Source organism: Globicephala melas, chromosome 8 (assembly GCF_963455315.2).
Source record: "Globicephala melas chromosome 8, mGloMel1.2, whole genome shotgun sequence".
Lineage (NCBI taxonomy): Eukaryota > Metazoa > Chordata > Mammalia > Artiodactyla > Delphinidae > Globicephala > Globicephala melas.
The window spans coordinates 60,602,889-60,625,258 of NC_083321.1; the positions used below are offsets into that span (position 1 = coordinate 60,602,889).

General features: G+C 38.3%; 1 protein-coding gene across 26 annotated transcripts in view; it reads right to left on the reverse strand.

Annotated features, from left to right (window-relative positions):
* The window catches only part of DLG2 (discs large MAGUK scaffold protein 2), a 2,016,902-nt gene that overhangs the window by 605,389 nt on the left and 1,389,143 nt on the right, over positions 1-22,370 (reverse strand). For all 26 annotated transcript variants that reach the window (XM_060303825.1, XM_060303817.1, XM_060303816.1 and 23 more), the window contains one exon: positions 20,287-20,411. In XM_060303825.1, the coding sequence (XP_060159808.1) occupies positions 20,287-20,411 (125 nt within the window). The remainder of the gene's footprint in view (positions 1-20,286; positions 20,412-22,370) is intronic.

Genomic DNA, 22,370 nt, shown 5'->3' on the forward strand with positions numbered 1-22,370 from the left:
ATGATATTTTGTATGTTTGTTTATCTTCTGCCCAGTAGACAAAAATGTAATTTCCTTAGAGCAGGAAACTTGCCTGTCTTGTTGACCATTTTATGCTAAGTGCCTCGGACAGAGCCAAGTCCATAGCAGAAACTCAATAAATAGTTGAATATCAAATTAATGAATGAATGAAGGGATGAATGAATTGTAGTTCTACCTAATTTGAAGTGGGTTTGTCAACTACAAAGTATATACAGTCTTGCTGCCCAAATTTGAATTCTGATAGCTCTAGCTTGAAAACCTTCTTAAATCCAAACCCATAATTATTGGAATTACTTAGCATTGACAAAAACTGTGAACAATTCTCTATATAGCAGAAAATGCTAAATTGCCTGGAGATACTAATTTTCGAGGGTAGATGATTAGTGATGCTGTTTCCTGACCTTTTTTTGAGCTACCATAATCAGCTGTTATTGTTTATGTGATTTCATAATATCTACACTCCTTATTTTTTCCTAAGTTAAATCACATTTCATAAAATAAATTCAAATAAATTTTGTGTTGAAAACTCATGACATATTTTGAAATTACTGGTGATATTTTGTGATTTCATAAAACCAGAACTGGAGCTCCCTGATTTAGTGGTTGAACTGGTGTTTGCGGTGGTAGGCTCAGTCCCTTACAGTTGTTCTCAGCTGTGGAGATAAATTTCAGAGGCCTGGGGATGGTAGCCAGGAGGATTAGGCACCATGAAGGGCACCTTTGCTCAAAAATACCTTCTTGCTTTCAATAAATCGGTTTTATTTGAATTAATAAATTTCTCTTTCAAAATACAGAGAAACCCATTGGTGTCAACCACCCCCATGTTATACATAATTGTCCATATGGGCTATGGGACTTCATTTTACAGCATGGGTAGATCAGGGGACTCTTCGAGGGGCAATTTCATTGAAGAACTTATTAGAAGAAGCCATAGGCACGAGGGGAGAGAGGAAAGAAGCTTTCAGAAGATAAAGGAGATCAGAAAGAGACCCCAAAGTAAAACCACACATTTCCTAGGACTCCTGTCACAGCAAAGGTAGTAACCTTTGGGAACAGTAAGTGTTTATATAACACCCCAGCAGTATTTTGTTTCGTTCTTAAAGCCTAAAAATATGCTGGGCAGATACTCTACCTTTTTAAATGGAAAAACTGAGGATTAGACAAGTTAAATAACTTACTCAAATTCACACAGCAGGGAAGAGAGAGAAATAAAAATTATACATGAGTCTTAACAGCTCCTGGTCCTGTCTCCTTGCCATTTATCACTCCTGTTTATGCTGTTGTCACTTAGTCCTTCTGTTACAATTGTCTGCAAAACTTCAATCCTGATTGAACCCAGCTCTCCATCTTTCTCATTGCTTCTTCCAGAGCAGCTGAACACTGAAGGGCTGGAGAAAACCCACGAATAGTGGGTGTCCCTGTAAATTCATGATCTCCAAACACCCTGGTCAGTTTGCTATCCTTTCTTCTGCAATGACAGTCTCCAAACCCCTTTCCTACATCACTTCCAGCACATACCTACCTGACTATGTGCAAAGCCACGCTGTTCTCTCTCTTCCTATTACAGTGGAGGAAGTGTCTCTTCTGACACCAAGGTCCGTCCATTCACATTTTCTTAAAGACCTCACTTAATCATTTAATCTCTTAACATCCTGCATCCTCAAACTCAGTCTCTCTAGTTAACTCATTCTCTGAACATTCAAACATACTCTGGTATCTCCCATCACTTGAAAAGCCTTCCATTGACCTGGTATCTCCCCTTGTCCTATCTTTTTCCTTTTTACAGACCAAGTTATAAAGAGCTGTTTACACATAACTTTCATTTCTTCCTCCCTAATCTCTCTTTATCCCATTGTAATCAGAGTTCCCCTCACAATGCCCCTACCAAGAAAAACACAGAAAATGTTCCTACTAAATTCACCACTAGGGACTTCCCTGGCAGTCCAGTGGTTAAGACTTCACCTTCCAATGCAGGGAGTGCAGGTTCCATCCCTGGTCAGGGAGCTATGATCCCACATGCCTTGTGGCCAAAAAACCAAAACATAAAACAGGAGCGATATTGTAACAAATTCAATAAAGACTTAAAAAAAATAATAAATAAATAAATTCACCACAAATCTAGGTTTGGCCAAATCTAATGCCATCTATTTAGTCCTCATCTTAGTTGATCTCACAATAATGTTAAGGCCAATTGCTCACTTCCTCCGTGAAGCACTTTTCTCTTGGCTTCTGTGACCCTTCTGCTTTTCTTCCTACCACTCTGGTCACTCCTTTTGAAATTCTCATTTTAGTTGTTCTCCAATTTATTGATCTTCATGCTTACAAAACAGAAGCAAGAAAAAACAAAGCAAAACAAAACTACCCTTTGTTTTGTATGCTTTAAGTTGACATCTAATGTTTTCCTCATAGGTTTAAATAGTAACAAAGGATATAATTTCTGGCCTGTTGTGAATTGTAAACTTTTATTTTTTAACTGTCACATCATTATTTCAAATGTATATAGCGCAATGCAAGTATATACCAATTTGAAATCCATGATCACCAATTTAAGATATAAATTAAGATATTTTTGAGCAGTTGCACATTTTACATTTTTTTTTCTCCTTGAATTTATGTTTTCATTTTACTTCCACAGAGTTTTATCCTAATATATTTTATGTTAGAACATCTTATATGGATCACTGTAATATACTTATTTGAATCAGAAATGTATGTACAAATATAAATCCTACGAATTAAAAAAAAAATTTCCTGCAATATAAGACTCCAATGTTAAAAAAAAAGTTATTCTGGACTGAGTTATCATGATGATTATTAATATTATACATTGATCAAAATAACCTATGAATTTCAATGTATAAATCTAAAACAATGAAAATGTAATTGTATTGGGGATTTGTTTCTCAATGGGGAAAGTAGAGCTTTTTAAAATTAGCTCACGTTTCCATGGATGAATATGAATTAAGGGTAGAGTAAGACAAGATTCAGAATTCCTATTTTTCATTTCTACAAATGTTTAAGTGCTAAGATAACTTTGTTCACATAAACAAGGAGATGGGAATGGGAAGAGAACTTTGAATTCCTTCCAAGTTAAATGCCCCAAATCCTGTGACCTATCATAAAAAATTATTTTAATTATCTATCAGATGACAATTGCTTTCTAATTTTGCTAAAGCAAAGAATGGGAAACCACATGACTTTAGAAAAGGATTAACTACTCAATCACTAGAGACACTGACTAGCTCATCCTGGGCAACAATGTTTCAGATTGTTATTTTCACCTAGTGGTAAAATTGTACTGTTAATTAAGTAGTAAAATAGTCCTAAATAGTAAAGAATAGTAAGTGGTAAACAGAGCCACAGCAGGATTTGGGATGGGTAGGTCATATAGCTTTCATTTGTAAAATGCGAGAAGAGCAATGATAAATGGAAAAGTGAGAAAAAAGAACCAGTATGAAGCTGCAGCCTACTTGGTGGGCAGATCAAATTAAAGATCCGGAAATTGAGTCACATAAAGATACTCCTAGGGGTATGCATTTTTCAGATTAAAAATCTCTGGTCTAATTTACATCAAAAAGTTTAGAATAATTCAAGACAGTCCTAGGTCCTTTTCTCTTTTTATTGTATACATTTTCAAAGCAATCTCTTAACTTTCTTGGCTTTAAACATTCACAATTTTGTCCCTAGACAGATCTCTCAGAGTTCCGAATCTGTATGTTCACTTGCCTATTTGATATCTCCACTTGAATTCCTCATCAGGACCTTAAACTTAACATTGTCCAAATTGGAACTTATCTTCCAACTGCCTCTCCACCAGTCTTTGTCAATTGTTCTGATCCATAGCTCAAAGTCATCCTCTGATAATTCTACTAGATGGCAAACTCTATGAAGTCAAGGATATTGTATACTTAGCACCTGCCATGGGGCCCAGGGCAGAGAAGGCACGGATGCTTTATTTGAAGGAATACTACTTCTCACACCCCACTCCAATCAGTCATTAAGCCTCCTCAAGTTTACCCCTTAAGTATATTTCAAAATGTATCCACTTCTCTCAGTCTTTTCATCAGCATCTTAGTCCCAGCTTCCATCATTTATCACCTGAATTACCGCAATAGCTTCTTAAGCTGCTCTCCCCGCATGTATTCTTGTCAGCCAAGCCAGAATCCCACAGCCATCAGAGTGATCTTTATAGATAACAATTTGGTTCAGCCATTTTTTCATTGAAAATCCAAAGTTTCATGTTGCTTTTAGAAGGATAAAGAACAAATTACTCACTATGACATCTAAGGCTCTGCATGATTTCTCACGTCCACCTCTGCATTCTCATCTTGTCCCTGTTATCCCTTTCTCACTAATTCTAGTCCTGGGGACCTCTTCCTTATTTCTCCTCTGGCCTTTGGACATGTTTTCTCTGTCTGAAGATTCCTCCAGCCCTTGACACTTGGCTAATGCTTACCCTTTACGTTTCAGCTTAAATACCTCCTCCCTACAAGGCTTCCCTTGGATCCCCAGATGAGATCAGGTCATGCTATTACAGCTTTTCACAGCTTATGTACTTTCCTTTCATTTCAACTCTAAATTTGTTTATTACTACACTGGACTGAACGCTCCACCAGAGCACAGATTCTGTTTTTTTTTGTTTGCTTGTTTCCTGCTCTGTTCCCAGCTCCAACTGTCTGATCAATAGCAGAACACTCAGTAAATATTTATAGGACTAATGGGTAACAAAAGTCTGGGAGTAAAATGGAAGACTCAGTGTCAGTTTAATAAATACTTGCATTACTTCTTGCTTGTCACTTCACTAGATTTCTCAACTTCAGTGACTTGCCACAGGAGCAGATATGACAGTGACCTCAGCCCACTCGAGATTTTTTATCCCACTACATTGAAAACTCTGAAACTCCTCCTCTCACTCCCCACACTCATACAAAAGTGGCTCTGCCCATTCCTTTTTCTAACTCAGATTTGCATGTTTGATGCCCCAGCCCGAATGTCAGAGAAGGGGAAATACAGGGGAGACGAGTTCATGGTACATAAGGCAGCTCTGGCGCTCTCACACCCAGCACAATTGTTAGGCAGTAGAATGCCTTTAAATGAAGCTCTAAAATAAAAGTATTTTTACAATAATATATATCTGGGATAATGAATATTAAAGAGTTCATTCATGCTTTAATACAGACATGAACAAAGAAAGCAGCTACTAATTCATTCTTTAATTCATTGTTTTCTGAAAGGAAGCATTGCTTTCTTTCCCCTTAATCTTCTGCTTTTCTCTTTAGTAATTTACTAGAAAATTAGACTGTAATATTCAAAGGAGTTAATGGAGGGTAGGAGTAGAAGGGAAATTAGACCAACATTTTAATTAGTAGCAGGGGATGGTAATTTAAATTGTGGTCCTGAAATACCAGACTAACCTGCATAACTAAAAATGATTTGGGCTGAATTCAGGTAATACCTGGGTCTTTACAGACAAATTCTAGGTCACTTGCCTGAGGCTGACTTGTAAATTATCTTAACTCAGGGTGTGGAATAACAATGATACTGAATGTTAACACGTCTCCAGGTGCTTGGTAAAAACTGTTGTTCTTAATTCAGTCCACTGGAATGTAAAAGAAAACTTCTGATCTATAATTTAAAAAAAAGAAAAAAGTTTGTAATAAGGAGCACTGGAGCCCATTTTCAAGCATTTTAAACCAAGAAATGTGTAACAACTGATCTAGGGATAAGTTAACCTGGTTTCCTCTAATAGCTATCAAATTTTTAAATCCTTTCCACAAAGTTATTCATTGTAATGTAATAAACAAAGTAGGGTAAAAGTTAAATAATGTTATACTCATATAACATGAAATTATGCAGCTATTTAAACTGTTTACAGTTTAATGTAAGAAAAACGTACTTTTTTTTTTGGCGGTACGCGGGCCTCTCACTGTTGTGGCCTCTCCCATTGTGGAGCACAGGCTCCGGACGCGCAGGCTCAGCGGCCATGGCTCACGGGCCCAGCCACTCCGCGGCATGTGGGATCTCCCCGGACCGGGGCACGAACCCGTGTCACCTGCATCGGCAGGTGGACTCTCAACCACTGTGCCACCAGGGAAGCCCCGTACTTTTTTAAGGTAAGAAAATGCCTATGTTGTGATATTAAATGAAAAAGATAGAATGAAGAGTTCAACTATATAAAACCATGCACTGAATATGAAGGAACATAATAAACAGATCATTTTGGTGATGGGATTGTGAGCAATTCTAATTTACTTTATAAATATCTATATTTCCCATATTTTATATAATGAACATTCATTACTTTCTCATCAGAGAACTACATCATCTTCAAAACCAATATTATTTGATCTTTATTATCTTCCTTTCATATAAAGTTGCCTAGACCTCCAGATCATGCTAATCAGTCATTTCCTAAAGAACCAAAAATTTGGGTGTCACTTAGGTGTGTCTGTGTTTTCAATTTTTAACACTATGACATGGGAGGTTGGCAGGGATCTGTGTTTATAGATTCTTAAATATATGTTCAGTTATTCATCTGCAGTTAATTGCAGCCATGTGCTGTGGTGGGAAGAACATGGATTTTGGAATCAAACAGACTCGATTAGAATTTTGGCTCAGCTGCTTATAGCTTAACCTCTTTGAGCCTCCATGAGCTTATGGAAGTAAGCTTAATAGGTGGCAGCTCGTATTTTCCAAGTGTCTATTGTAAGGGACAGTGCTAGTAAGGGACAGGGATGTCATAGGAAATAGAATAAAGAATAAATAACATGAGATTTCAGACCCACAGAATGGTGGCATATTAAGAGGGCTTAGAGATTCCCATGTTCCCTCTCTTCAGATATAGTAGTCAAGAAAATAAGTCATCTAAAGCAAATAAATAAGTTATCACGAAGGCAAAGGAAGACTTATTCTCTATAAATTGGGATGAAGGCAACAAAACTTAATACGAGAAATCCTAAAAGCCAAGAACTCTACCAATAACATACATATCCTGTTCATTTTATTTTTACTAGGCCCTAAAACTCAGTGAATGTAATATCCCTGATTGTACCTGCCAATTAACCTTTAAGGGATTAATGTTCACTAATGATCACTTCATAGGAATCTACAAAGCCCAGGGGAGGCAAATATATGGGGTCTACCTCCCCTCTCCCACTACAGACATATTCTGGAATTCCCTGACTGCAGCCCACTTTAGTGGCTGTATGGACCTCTTTCCCAAGTTCAAGTTCCTAAGGGTTGATGGTGCAGGCTTTAGGCACAGCCAGAGGCTCAAAGAGGTCAAAGAACAGCTATTCATGGAGGATGTGGATGAAGCTTGGATGTGCAACCTTGAGAGTCACAGGCATGCCCCCAGGGCCCTCACAGTGCTGGGAGGAGCTGGAACTAGGAAGGGAAGTGGCGGGAGGGACTGCGAGCTGGGGACTGAGGCCTGCTCTCCCTGTGCTGAAATTTCCAGTGCACGACTCTAACAATTCTAAGTTCTAACCAGGTTTTCCAGTCTCAGCTTCCTCTAGGAAACTAAAGTGCAACGTACAGAGGTGGGTGGGAAGGGGATGTGGGAGGGTGGAGGGATATCTTGTGAGCAAAGGTTGCCTGGCTTGGACTGGGCAGTGTGAAGAGAAACCTCACTTGGGAGGTGGAAGATAGTATGTAAGTCTCCATTTTGCTGTGGCCACACCCGCTGTGTAGAAACTGAATGAATAGAAAGTAGCTCTAATATACATATAATACATTTATGATTTTGGCATCTGTTAAGCCAATTTGCAATGACACGATGCTTGCACAAAGCTTACCACATTATTGGGCCTTTCTAAATAATGACATAATTTATAACCGTTCAGAAAAACCATTCTTGAAAATAACTGGGATTACCATTGAACTAGAAACCAGGAGATAATTTGCGTGTCTTTCCCTCCTTCCCCCAAACCATTTCGTTTTTGGTAAAGATCCCAAGGAGCTATTTGCTAAAATCAATATCAAATACAGTTTTAGAATATTAGAATAACAACATTCCTTCTGGGATACTATTAGAAATAAATAATAACAAATGCCTTCTCAGAACTTAAAGTTGTGATCAGCTCTTTGCTATAGGACTGTGATGAAGATTACATCTTCTCAGAGTTACAGATTTAATCAAAACAAAGGATTGATCTCCTGGCCATGATAATAGTATTCTGAATGTCTCAGACTGTCAACGAAAGTCAAATAAGTGATCAAAATTTGATTTTGAAACTGAAAATTCCCAAAGCTCCTCTATTATACTCATTTTATGGAGAAAGATGCTAAGGTTAAGAAGGCTGTGGAACCTTCTCAAGGTCTCAGAGCTAGTTAGCGGCAGAGGTGCTCAGGTATCTCTCTTACCTTCACTAGAGCAGTGCATCTTGTTAACTTTCAGTGTGAAGTAGAAGTTTGGGTCTAGACCTACAAATAATGTCAGAAATTGCTCCCTATACACAAAGCAGGGACTAGAGTTAAATCAGAATATTTAGAGCCTCATGGAATCAATCTTAAGGGGTATGAATCACCACATCTATGTTTCAATAATCCTATGGTTCCTTTGTGAAAAATCGATATGTTCTTTTCTTCCTTAAGTATATTTGGATAACTGGACCTTGAAAAACTCTGAATTAATTCTCCTAAATTTTAATGCACTTCACTGATTTGTTTTTGGCTTTTGAAAATATAAACTTTACTTATCAGATCATTTTTGTAAATTATTGATATTTTAGCAGGTAGCACACAAGGTCAAATCTCTGCTAGTTTATCTAGGAAATAGGAGCACTGTATGATATTTGCCTACTTTAAAGATTACTTAGACCATATAGGCATGGAGCCCAACCCAAAGGTATTCTCTACTTGGTGAACAGATTCAAGAACTTTCCTAAATGACGGAACTTCAGATGAATTAAATCTATAACTTGACAGCAATATGAAGAAGTCATGAGCTTTCTGAAACTAGAAAGATTTGTAAATAAGAGTGAATATTTTACGCAAGAAAAGAATGACTGGATATTTTTTATAGCGGATGTATTGAGATATAATTCATGTACTTTAAAAAGTGCCCTTTCAAAGTGTACAATTTAGTGATTTTTAGTGTATTCACAGGCTTGTGCAATTATTAGCTCTGTCTAATTTTAGAACACTTTCACTGTGTCCAAAAGAAATTCCATACTCATTACCAGCCCCTTTCAACCATAAATTTACTTTTTTATCTCTATGGTTTTCCCTATTCTGGAATCTCATAGAAAAAAAATTGTACAATATGTAGCCTTTTGTATCTGTCTTCTTTCATTTAGAATATTGTTTCAAGGTTTACCGATGATGTAGCATGCATAAGAAGTTCATTCCTTTTCATGGCAGAATAATATTCCATTGTATGAATACATCACAATTTAACCATTCATCTGTTGATGGACATTTGGATTGGTTCTACTTTATGGCTATTATAAATAATGTTACTATGAAGTTCATGTACAAGTTTTTATACGAATACATGTTTTCAATTCTCTTTGGGTATATACTTAGGAGCAGAATTGTTCATGCAATAACTCTTTCAACTTTTGAGAAATTGCCAGACTGTTTTCCAAAGTGGCTGCACCATTTTACCTTCTCACCAGCAGTGCACGGCAGGTGATGATTTCTCCACATCCTGGCTAACATTTATTATCTATCTTTTTGATTATAGCCATCCTACTGGGTGTGAAGTAGTATCATTTTGTAGTTTCGATTTACAGTTCCCTAATAAATAATATTGAACATCTTTTTATGCGCTACTGGCCATTTCTATATCTTCTTTAAAGAAATATTTATTCAAATATGTGGTAGGCTGAATAATGTCCTTTTAAAAAGTCCAAGTCCTCATTTCTGAGCTGTGAATATGTTATAAGCCAAAGAGACTTCACAGATGTGGTTAAATTAAGAATTTTGAGATAGGGAGATTATCCTAAATTATGTGGATGAGTTAAATACAATCACAGGAATTTAAAGAAGGAGGCAGTCGAGTTATAGTCAGAGGAGATATTTGACAGAAGCAAAGGTTGAACTGATGCTCTTTGAAGATGGAAAAGAAGGTTATGAGTCAAGGAATTCAGGTGGCCTCAAGAAGCTGGGAAAAGGCAAGGAAATAGATTGTCCCATAGATTCTCTGGAGCTGCCCTATGAACATCTTGAGTTTATTTCAATGAGTCTGATTTTGGATTCCTGACGTCCAGAACTACAAGATAATAAATTTGTGTTATTTTAAGCCACGAAGCTTTTTACAATGTGTTACAGTATCAATAGGAAATGACTGCAAGTCCTTTGCCAATTTTTTAATTAGGTTGTCTTTTTATCGTTGAGCTGTAAAAGTTCTTTACATATTCTGAATACAAGTTCCTTATCAGATATATTATTGCAAATATTTTCTCCCATTCTGTGGGTTGTTTTCTAACTTCCTTAATGGTGGCCTTTGAAGCAGAAAAGCTTTTAATTTTGATGAAGTCTAATTTATCTGTTTTTTTTTTGCAGTGCGCGGGCCTCTCACTGTTGTGGCCTCTCCCATTGGGGAGCACAGGCTCCGGACGCGCAGGCTCAGCGGCCATGGCTCACGGGCCCAGCCTCTCCACGGCATGTGGGACCTTCCCGGACCGGGGCACGAACCCGTGTCCCCTGCATCGGCAGGCGGACTCTCAACCACTGCGCCACTAGGGAAGCCCCCTGTTGTTGCTTTTAATGTTATGATAAGAAAGCACTGCTTAATCCAAGGTCATGAAGAATTACTCCTATATTTTCTTCTAAGAGTTTGTAAGTTTAGCTCTTACATTTAGGTCTATGATTCATATTTAGTTAATTTTTGTGTATGGTATGAGGTAAAGCCCAACTTAATTCTTTTGAGTGTGGATATTCAGGAGTCTTGGCACAATTTGTTAAAAAAGAGGGGGCATGTTTGCTAAAAAGCTATTTCATTTAACCCATAGAGAGATTTATTTGATTAGATTATGTAACAGTTGACGAAAATCAGAAAACTGTTGGATATGCCTTTCTAGCTGTGAAAGACTGCACCTGTATACTTGGCATACTACCAGATATGTAGCTGAAATTATTATTCTTGTTTAGAAATGTTCCTGTGTAGTTCTAAATTGTCGAGGACTTGTTATTACCAGTCACTATGGAACTACTTGCTAATTGATTTTTTTCTTGTCTAAACAGGTTGTCAGCATATTTAGGGCTGATAATTTTTTTTCTTTTTTTTTTCTTTTGGGCTGATAATATTGATAGAGGAAATCAAAGGACAGAGGACTGTTCCATCGTACCCCTTTTCATTCTGTGGGCAGAGATGGAAGGAAATAATCTATGAGTCCACTGAGATCCCAATCATACTTTTTTTTCTAAGGAGAGTGCTGGTATAATTTGCACTGCATAATGAAATCTCCCTTCTCATGAAAATGTTCTTGTTCAGGGCAACGGTTGGGCTTTTGTGCTGCTTTTGCCTCAAAATGATAATGAGAGAAAAGTTCACAGGGCTTTGAAGACATTGAGAGTCTTTGCCTTTGAATGAAAAATTTAGCGTTATTGTAGTCATTTGGTGCAAGAGTCACACATTTGGTGGAAGTTGACATGTTGGACTTGGTAACTCAAGGTTTTTGTTTCCCACCATCCAAACTAATGCAAGTTCCATGTGGAGAGGTATTCTATGGAATTAGCAATCTCTTATGCTGTTTCACTTACTGGAAATCTTTTATTTCCTTAAACAGTCTGCAAGTGAGTCTTGGGAGTAAGTTTCAGACTGTGATGCTTGAAAGTTGCTCCCCTTCCACTGCTCAGTGCTTCTCATTGGCACAGAAAAAAATTTAGTTTAGGTTTGCCTTCTCCATTTCTAAGTTATATGATGTCTTCACCTTCTGATGATCACCAGTGTTTCTTCTTCTTCTTCCTTTTCCTTTTTCTCCCTCTGTTCTTCCCCTTTGCCTCTCTTTTCCTCATGTTATTATTTAAAAATTACTAGTGAGTTAATGGGTATGAATTAATGAAAAATCAAAAGGATGAATTGCCGTATGACAGCCAAAGGATGATGTAATTTATACACAGAGGTTGTGTTCTTGAAACATTGGTCCTTTACCTCTCGACTTCAGTCAGTACAGTCAAGCCTCAGTATGAACAATAGCATTCTTATTTGAAATCAACATATATGGCTTTTATAAGGACGAAGCCAACCTTACTTGTAAACAGACACAGAAGGAACAAATGAAGTAATGAACTTAAAGAAAACTTGTTTTTTGGGTTTTTTTTTCCATCTTGTCTGGGAGTAGAAATGATTGTGCTGAGGGCTAAGAGATTAAATTGTGTCACTTGTCAGGAAATTGGCAAGTAGCCATCTCTTCTGCCTGCCACTACATGCTGCTTTTGTGCTGTGGATGGGTTTAATAAACGCACTGTTGTGTAAAATGTCATTGCTGCTTTGCCAAGCGGAGGCTGTCATGGGATAGCTCTTCCCCAGGATGACAGATCAATATTGGCCCTCAGCAATCCTGAGACTTGAAGCCACACAGAGGGCATTTTTATGGTTCAGATACAAAAGTCGAAATAGAAACCATTCTTCAAAGCATGGACATATACCTATTTTGTTCTGGAAGAAAACCTAATGTTCTTTCAAAAATGTTCTAACTTTAAAGATAGGTAATGTTATCAAATTTTAATGACAACTTCTAGAAGAAATAATACAAATGACTTGTTACAGTTTTTTAAACGTTCAATCTTTCTGTTAATCAAATAAATGCAAAGCAAAGCAAGGAAATATACCATTGTTTGCCTTGGTAAACAGCCTAAAATCATATGCATTCAGGCACATGAAATGCTGATGACATATTGTAAAATAGTCCCTCCCTAACATCAGTGGTAGAAGTAAAATTTGGTACAGTCCTTCTGGAAGGAAATTTAGCAATATGTATCCAAATTGTTTAGAATGTTCATACCTTTTGGTGCAGAAGTTCTACTGCTACAAATATATCCTAAGGAATTTATGAGAGAGTCAGCAATGTCTTCCAATAGACTGCCAGTTATTTAAAATGTGGGAAAACTGAAAACAACCTAAACTCCTAACAATGTAAACAGTAAATGTATTATTAAACAGCAATTAAAATATGTATAAGGCTTTTAAAAAAATGATATGGGGAAAGGTTTATGAAATAAAGTTATGTGAAATTAAACAAATGCTAAATATTATATACAGTGTGATCTAAACTAAATGAAAATAAGTAAAATAGCAAAAAAATTTCCAGAAATAAGTGTACAAAAATGTTAATACTTATTGACTCTATTTAGTGTAAACATGAATGTGTTGTGTTTTGTTTAATTTTTATCTACTTTTCTGAATTTTATATATATTCCACAAAGGACAATGATCGTATCTATAAAAATATACACAGGAAAAAGAAGTTGCACAGGAAAAGGATCACTACCCAAAGGAATTCATTTAAACCCTCACATGCTCTCTTGCCTTTTTTTTTTTTTTTGCAGTACGTGGGCCTCTCACTGTTGTGGCCTCTCCCGTTGCGGAGCACAGGCTCCAGACGCACAGGCTCAGCGGTCATGGATGACGGGCCCAGCCGCTCCACGGCATGTGGGATCTTCCCGGACCGGGGCACGGACCCGCGTCCCCTGCGTCGGCAGGCGGACCCTCAACCGCTGCGCCACCAGGGAAGCCCTTGCCTTGCCTTTTAACTTAGCCTTCATCTCACATTTTCCTTATAGCTTCGGGCTCTCACCCTCCCTCCAGCCCAGACTAACATCCCCAGCCGTCAGATGTAACAGTGTATTTCAGCTAATCTCTGTATCTGCTGTCCCTCACCTTGAGGGACTGGTTTCTTCCCTATTTCTGACCTTGATCCACCCCTTGTTTCTGATTGCTTTTCACATCTTGCCTCCAGGTGTGTGAAGGGCCTGAGCCCAGCCATGAGGCCTGATCAGTGTTTCTGAAGATCAGAGTGTGGTAGTGCTGGCAGAGACAAGCCAGTCTGTACCTCAGCCTAAGTGAATATTAGGGTCCAAAATGCCACAGAGTCCATATTAGCTTTTTATTGCTCCCTGACAAGTTACCACAGCAGTTGCAGTTTAAAGCAACGCATTACAGCTTCCTGATATATATGCTGCTACTTACAATTTACCAGTAAGGGAACTGGAGCACAGAGAGCTTAAAAAGAGGTCCAAGGAAAAAAAAAAAAAAAAAAAAGAGGTCCAAGGTCACTTAGCTAGAAAGGAGAACTTGAAACCCAGGTCCTCTACTCCAAATAGTATGTTCTTTCTCCTATATCTCTCTTCTGGGGCAAACACTGGGACTTGAGTTCAGTTTGGAGTCTGATCTAATTAAGGAGAAAGTCACCTCTCACCTTATCTGTGTCTTAAACCTACACACTTGCTTTATATTGGGTGTGATGGAGCACATACAGGAAGACTTTTAATAATGAACTCAGAACTCCTCGAATAATGTAGATATTAATGTTTTGTTGCTCCTTACAAAATTACCACAAATTTAGCAGCTTAAAACAAGACCTAGGGACTCCCCTGGTGGTGCAGTGGTTGAGAGTCCACCTGCCAATGCAGAGGACACGGGTTCCAGCCCTGGTCTGGGAGGATCCCACATGCCGGAGAGCAACTAAGCCCGTGCACCACAACTACCGAGCCTGTGCTCTGGAGCCTGCGAGCCACAACTACTGAAGCCCACGCACCGCAACGAAGAGTGGCCCCTGCTCACCGCAACTAGAGAGAGCTCGCGCGCAGCAATGAAGACCCAACGCAGCCAAAAATAAATAATAAATAAAATAAATAAATTAAAAAACAGCCAAAAATAAATAAATTAAAAAAAAAACCCCAAAGCCAAAAACAAGACCTATTTATTAGCTCACTATCTGTATAAGTCAGAAGTCTGACACAGTGTGGCTGGAATCTCTGCTCAGGTTCTCACAAGGCTGAAATCCAAGTGTCAACCAACTACATTCTCATCTGGAGCTGTGGGTCTTCTTCCCAGCTTATAAGGTTGTGGTAAGACACAGGTCCTTGCAGTTGTGAGATGGAGGTCCCTGCTTCCTTGTTAGCTATCAGCCAGAGGCCTCTGTGTGCTCCTAGAGTCCAACCTTGTACTTTCTCACATGGCCTCCTCCAGCTTCAAACCAGGAACAGTGCCGAGTACTTCACAGATTTGGAATCTCTTTGACTTCCTCTTCTGCCACCAACCAGAGAAAGCTCTCTACTTTTAGGGCTCATGTGATTAGATCAGGCTCACCTGAATATTCTCCCTATCTTAGGTCAACTATGCCATGCACTGTAACAGAATCACAGGAGTGACAGCTCATTAAAGTCACAGGTTCTATGGGTTAGGGTGTGGAATCATGAGGTGTGGCATTTTTAGAATACTGCTTACCACAATGTGTCTTTTAAATGTCATTCTTTTTCCCCCTGCAGTGTAACTTAGAACATAAATACATGGACATTAGACGCCGACTGCCTATGTTCAAAGTCTGCTCTAACATTTACTAGCCGTACAATCTTGCTAAGTTACTTAACCTCTTATCTCAGTTCCTTGATTTTCTTACCTGAAAAGAGGGAGTAATAAAAGTATAGGTCTCGTCAAGTTGTTATACACTTTAAATGAGTTAATGTGTCAGAAAAGTACTTGGCACACTGAAGTACTATGTTGTCCTTGCTATTATTATTATTGACCTTATTATTATATATCCACTGAAAAGTCCAGATTACTACTCTCCTTGGAGCAGACCCAACACCTCACTTTTCTGGGCCTCAGCTTCTCTTTCAATTTTAGTATTATTTAACTGTCAAAAGTATAATTTATAATGTGATGGATACATCAGAAAAATTTTTACAATTTCCTAACTCACAGCACCAAAGAATTTGTCAAGTTAAAACAAAACAAAACTACGTTTAGTTTGTGGGCTTAGTTTTTAAGTAAGGGAAACATATCAGATTCGGTTGACTGTATTATAAACTTGAGAATAGAAACACAGAATCTTTTTTAGTACCATACCTGTTTCTAAATGGGTTTTAATTTCATGTTATGATCAAGAGAATAGGGCATGTGAAAAGATAGGAACAGGAAGCTTAGGGAAGGCCCTAGAGGATGAACGGGAACTGAAAGAAAGGTGGAAGGGATGAGAGGAGAGAAAAAGAAGAAGGAATGGAAGCAACAGAAGAGGAAAGACCACTGAGAGGTAGAGAGGGCTGGTAAAGAAAAGGGGGAAACATTACTAAAATTTACTGAGCATGTACTATATTCTTGGCATAGCTAGGGACTTAGGTTATCTCACTGAATCCTCAGAAAAGGTATAACTGTCATCACTTTATAGATAAGAAAACAGCAACCAAAAGAGTTTAATCTTTCCAAAATCAACTATGTTAGTATACAGGCGTCAGAACCTACATCTTTCCAGAGTTCATTGTTATTTGCTGATTCCATGTTCACAAGGACTAATGGTGAAACAGAAAGCACTCCTCACACATTGTTAGTCCAGCTTCAAAGAGTGTTCCCATTACACTGAGAAAAGACTTAGGTGGGCTTAGGTGTTACTGCCACTTAACACTACCTTAGATCATTAATTACTTGAGTCAAGACATTTGGAGTCTAAGGGTCCGAAAGGATACATGCACCCCAATGTTCATTGCAGCACTGTTTACAATAGCCAAGACATGGAAGCAACCTAAATGTCCATCGACAGAGGAATGGAAGAAGATGTGGCACATATATACAGTGCAATATTACTCAGACACTAAAAAGAATGAAATAATGCTTGCAGCAACATGGACGGACCTAGAGATTGTCATACTGAGTGATGCAAGTCAGACAGAGAAAGAGAAATATCGTATGGTATTGTATGGTATCGCTTATATGTGGAATCAAAAAAGAAATGATACAAATGAACTTATTTACAAAACAGAAACAGACTCACAGACTTAGAGAACGAACTTATGGTTACCAGGTGGGAAGGGTCAGGAGAACGGATATTTAGGGAGTTTGGGATTGACAGGTATACACTGCTATGTTTAAAATGGATAACCAACAAGGACCTACTGTATGGCACAGGGAACTCTGCTCAATATTTTGTAACAACCTAAATGGGAAAGAATTTGAAAAAGAATAAATACATGTACATGTATAACTGAATCACTTTGAGGTCCACCTGAAACTATCACAGCATTGCTAATCAACTATACTCCAATATAAAATAAAAAGTTAAAAAAAAAGACATTTGGAGTCTAGTAAAAACAGACCTCCCAAATGACTTATGCCTCAGGATAAATCACTCGTCTGAGCCTCAGCTTTCCCATCTGTAAAAAGTAGGCTTTGAACCGGATAAATTGTTAAATTCTGAAATCTATCTTAATGTCACGCTGCCAGATTTTCAACTGATTAGATGTCCCCAAACCATTCAAGTTCATGGCAGGAAGGAGTAGGGTGGGAAACAGTGGTAGTAGCAAGGATCTATCACAAAGAACTGGAGACCCACACCAGAGCTGTCTTCACAGAGGCACAAGGCTGTGATGCGGATTGGGGAGTTGGTATAGGGTTGCTCCTGTTAGGACCACTGTTCAGAGCTTTTCAGGTCATTCACTGAACAACCTCACCAGGCAAAATTCACATATACAGTCATAGGCCACAGCCCTGGCTCCAGGAAGCCAGAACGAAGACCAGTGGGTAGAGTTCATAATAAAAACAACTGTGGCTCAGTAGAAAAATAGCAAACTTTGTAATTGTTCAGAGTTGCGCATTACCATTGTGAAAAACTTTATCTTTGGGACTTTTCAGGCCAGGACCACATGAGGTAGGGGATTCTCCTATTGAATTAGAGTTTAGAGAGTACTTAAGCGATATACAGGACTCGATTTTGGAATGTATTCAAAGTTAGATGGGTGATCTTCTTAAAATGTTTAATTCTTAATTTCCTGAGTCCGTATTATCATGGCCATAATAACTGTACCTGCCTCATATGGCTGTGGTAAGTGTATAGAAGATTGTGTGTCTGTGTGTACCTACATCTCTATTTATATTATCAACCTATCTGTCAATCAATCTATGTATCCATCCATCCAACCATCCACCCACCTACCAACCTACCTACCTACCTATCTATCTTAGCCCAATGCTCCACACATGATGAAAGCTCAAAAAATGTTAGCTGTCATCATGATTATTCTCTTTACAACTATTGAATGATGCTCCCAACACAGCAGAACCTCCTTTTATCTCCGTAGGCATGAGCAAAGAGTGGTGGTACTCTAAGAGATGCCATTTTCCATTCTTAATTGTAGAATAAGCACATAACATGAAGTTTATTTTATCTGAAGCTTAGGGCCAAAGTTTGGCTGAGGCGATATCATTATGAAATAATGACTGTGGCCCACTTTTCTGAAGTTTCCTTTAACAACTTTATTTCTAAACTTTTAAAATGGAGCTTCTCCAGGGTCCAGTATTAGCAATCACTATCCCCACCATGAGTCCTAGAATTACACAGCATCTAGTTCTAATCTCTCACTCTGCAGCATGGACATTCCCTCATCCAGAAATTAATTTAGTCAATTCAGCCTGAAAATTCTATTCAAAAAGCATGTGTTTCCTGCAGGAACGTCACTTATTTCTTTTCTTGTTGATAGGGGATGCCGATGTACCTGAAAAAAAAGCGTGATTTTCCTCCACAAGCTGCAATGATGCAGCTGTCCAAAGTAATCACTGCATCGGAACAGTTGGATAGGGAAAAAGTGTCCTTGGCTGCTTTATAAAAAACCAGTAAGCTAGCTTCTTTATGCTTAAAAAAGCAGACTGAGGAAGGGCTACAAAGCTTACATTTCTGCCACTTAGGTCACAGTTTTCAGTGCGGCTCCATGCAAGCTAAAACCATTCTTACCTACAGGTCTTGGCCTGTGCTACCCTCTCTCCCCACTCATTAATTTACCCTCCTTTCTCTTCTCATTTTATTCACTCATTCATTCATTCAAAAACTCTCTCATTCATTCAGCAAGAATTTATGGATTCACATCTATAATATAACTGCTTGGCCTGAGGAGATTTACAATCTAGTAGAGGTGCTAAAATAACATTGGGACATGCTTTCCTCCCCAAGGAAATCTCTCCTAATTGTTCAATCTACAATTCCTTTAGCTAGTGTTTTATTTATTTATTTTTGGCTGTGTTGGGTCTTTGTTGCTGCGCGTGGGCTTTCTCGAGTTGCGGCGAGCGGGGGCTACTCTCCATTGCGGTGCATGGACTTACTGCGGTGGCTTCTCTTGCTGTGGAGCACAGGCTCTAGGTGCGCGGGCTTCAGTAGTTGTGGCACGTGGGCTCAGTAGTTGTGGCTTGCAGGCTCTAGAGCACAGGCTCAGTAGTTGTGGCGCATGGGCTTAGTTGCTCCGCGGCATGTGGGATCTTCCCGGTCGAGGGCTCAAACCTGTGTCCCCTGCGTTGGCAGGCAGATTCTCAACCACTGTGCCACCAGGGAAGCCCCTAGCTACTGTTCTGATCTCTGATAGAATTTTATATTATTTACCAAGAGCCCCATGTGGGTGACTCTTTTATTTTGTCAAATAATCTTTAGTTCTTTAAAGAGAGGGTCCCTGGCTCAAGCCACCACTATTCTATCCTGAGCAAGATCTGGCTCCACTCCAGTTACAGAACCTCACCTGGTGTTTTTCATCCAAGACACGTGATTTCTTTCTTTCCTGGGACCACTTGCTTCTTCTCTCTCTGTGCTCTCATTCAGGTTTGTGGGGTTAATAAATTATTTTTTTCAGACTCAGACTGGAATCTTCTTACAGAATAGCTTTTCAGACTCTTTCTATCCAAACTCCTACAGAAAGCCCTTAGAAATGGTTGCCAAATCCATGAACACACACACGGTGCATGACATGGAATTTCTTTGCTAACACTACAATAGTTACAATATATTGTTCTCTATACTTTTTATTATTTGCCCATCAGCTCATAGCATTCTTCTTTCCAATCAGACTGAAGGCCTCGTGGAACAGAAGATACATCTGTATCCCTTCCTCACACTGCCTGGCTCAATGTTGAATGTGGTAGCCATCAACAAACACAAATTAAATACTAGCTGAAATTCAATAAGTAATAAGAGATCGGGAAAGTCATTACAGAAAGCTTGCTTTGACAGTCTTCTCTTTCAAGTACAGAACTTCTGGAGAATTATTACTCTGCAAAGGCACAAGTACGTCTCATTGATGCGGCAGATTTACTTTCCAAATAATTCTAACATTTCAGATCTTTACCTGAGTCTGCCATCCTCTGCTGCAGCACCTCCAGGTATAATCTTCGTAATAAATATGCCAGGGTCATCTCCAATGTGGGGATTATCTGTCCCTCCAGCAATACTGAATCCCAGGCCAGAATTCCCCTGTAGAAACAATAAGCAGACATTAAGTGATGTGGCTGTCACCCAAACCTAGTTCCCCTTGTACTCTGCGTTATCATCTTACTACTCAAATGGAAATCAGGTGATAACAGCCTTGTATGCAAAGCTATAAAGTGCACTGTCAGCAGACAAAGGAAGGTCAGGAACAATACTCAGGTTTGTCCCTGCATTGCAACAATTCAAGGGCCTTATATGTTTGCTTCTAAGAAATGCTTCCTTTATTAGCAATTAAAATGATCATTATGAAGTAGGAAATAAATGCTTACAAACTGTGCAATATGAGAAAATGTAAAAAATCATTAGTGTCCATTGTAAAAATTATATACACATACGAAAAAGAATGGAAGGAAATGAGTCACGTGAAAAACATTTGATTTGACAGAGTAGTGAAATTTAGGTGTTTTCATTCTGCTATTTCTGGTATTGTTGCTCTAATACTATTTATCCAGAAAAGAAATGTGTTTTCCTATTAATAAGGAACTTTGACTTCAGAAGGCAGGGACCTCTTCTAGAGTCATAGCAAATGTGAGACACTTTTCAGTAATAAACAGGTTTTAATTTGCTGTAGATACAGACAAGGAATGCATTATTGTTGCAGCATGTAAATTTGAATAGTTTATACTCTAATATAGCTTTCATACTTACTCCTGTAGACTACAGTAATTGACATCCAATGTACATATAACCCTCTAAAATTTGTATGTAATACATAATTAAACATCTCTCCCAACTTCACAAACTGTCTTATTTTTTATTTTCATATGCTTTTAAAATCTCCATCTCCATGGCTACATTATGTTTCCATACGATATTCTATTTTTTTTCTAATTCACAGTATATTTTAAGCCATTTCCATACAGCTAGATAGTCTTTATAATTATCCATTTAAATGACTAAAAAATATTTCACTCAGGTCATTTGTTTAACCAGTCCCTTGTCACTGGATATTTAATTTCTCTATATACTCTTACAATAAATATAGCTTACTAAATTTATAATCATTTGATTAAATTTTGCTCTTGGGTAAAAAGAGATGAATAAGAATTCAGTAGTTAATCCAGAAAAATTAATTAGGGCACTCAGTCAGAAAAGTTCAATGTTAAGATAAGATCAAGTATAACTTGACAGTTATACCACCACTGCAAATGTCAAGGTAATGCTTAGCAATTTTTATTGACTGAATTAATAAAACTGAATTTCAGAGGGTGGGTTTCACAATTATACGTTGAAAGATTGAAGTTAATAATTCAACCACAGCCACTAAAATCTCGTCTTTGTACTTCTGACTTCTCTCTAATTCTGTTTTCTTTGAAAAATTCCAGTGTTCTTTGAACAGAGATATTACTTAGCAGTAGTCAAATAATGAATTTATTTAATATTTATTAAACACCAGCTTTGTGCCTGGCACTGGACTAACCCCTGGAGCTACAGCGGTGAACCTTTCAGTTTATGAGTCATACGAAAGGCAAGTGCAGAGCGTAAGAGTGGCTAACAGGAAAGCCACACATAGGGACTCTTCCTGAAGGTGACGAGCACTTAGTTACTTTTAAGTGGGTCAAGGTGGGAGTTGGAGAGGAGGACAGAATGTTCCAGGCAGAGGGAAGAACATATGTAAAATCCCTGACGTAAGGACGGGTGTGCCAGGTCCAAGAAACAGACGATGAGGCTAGAATGAAGAAAGCAAGAAGGAAAATTGGATGAGATGTGCCTTGATCATTAGGTTCTTCAGAGCAGAATGTATGTGAATCCATTTTTGGTTTTAATTACCTATTGACACCAGATGACTGCGTTGGTGTTATATGAATATCTTCTACATGACTGCCTCGAAGCTAAGGCTTTAGGGATGAAGACCAGGTGATTTCTGCCTTCGTGGAATTCAAGGCAGAGCAGAAAAGACAGTGATAGTTTGGTGTTTGGTGATCAGTACATTTTCACTGTATA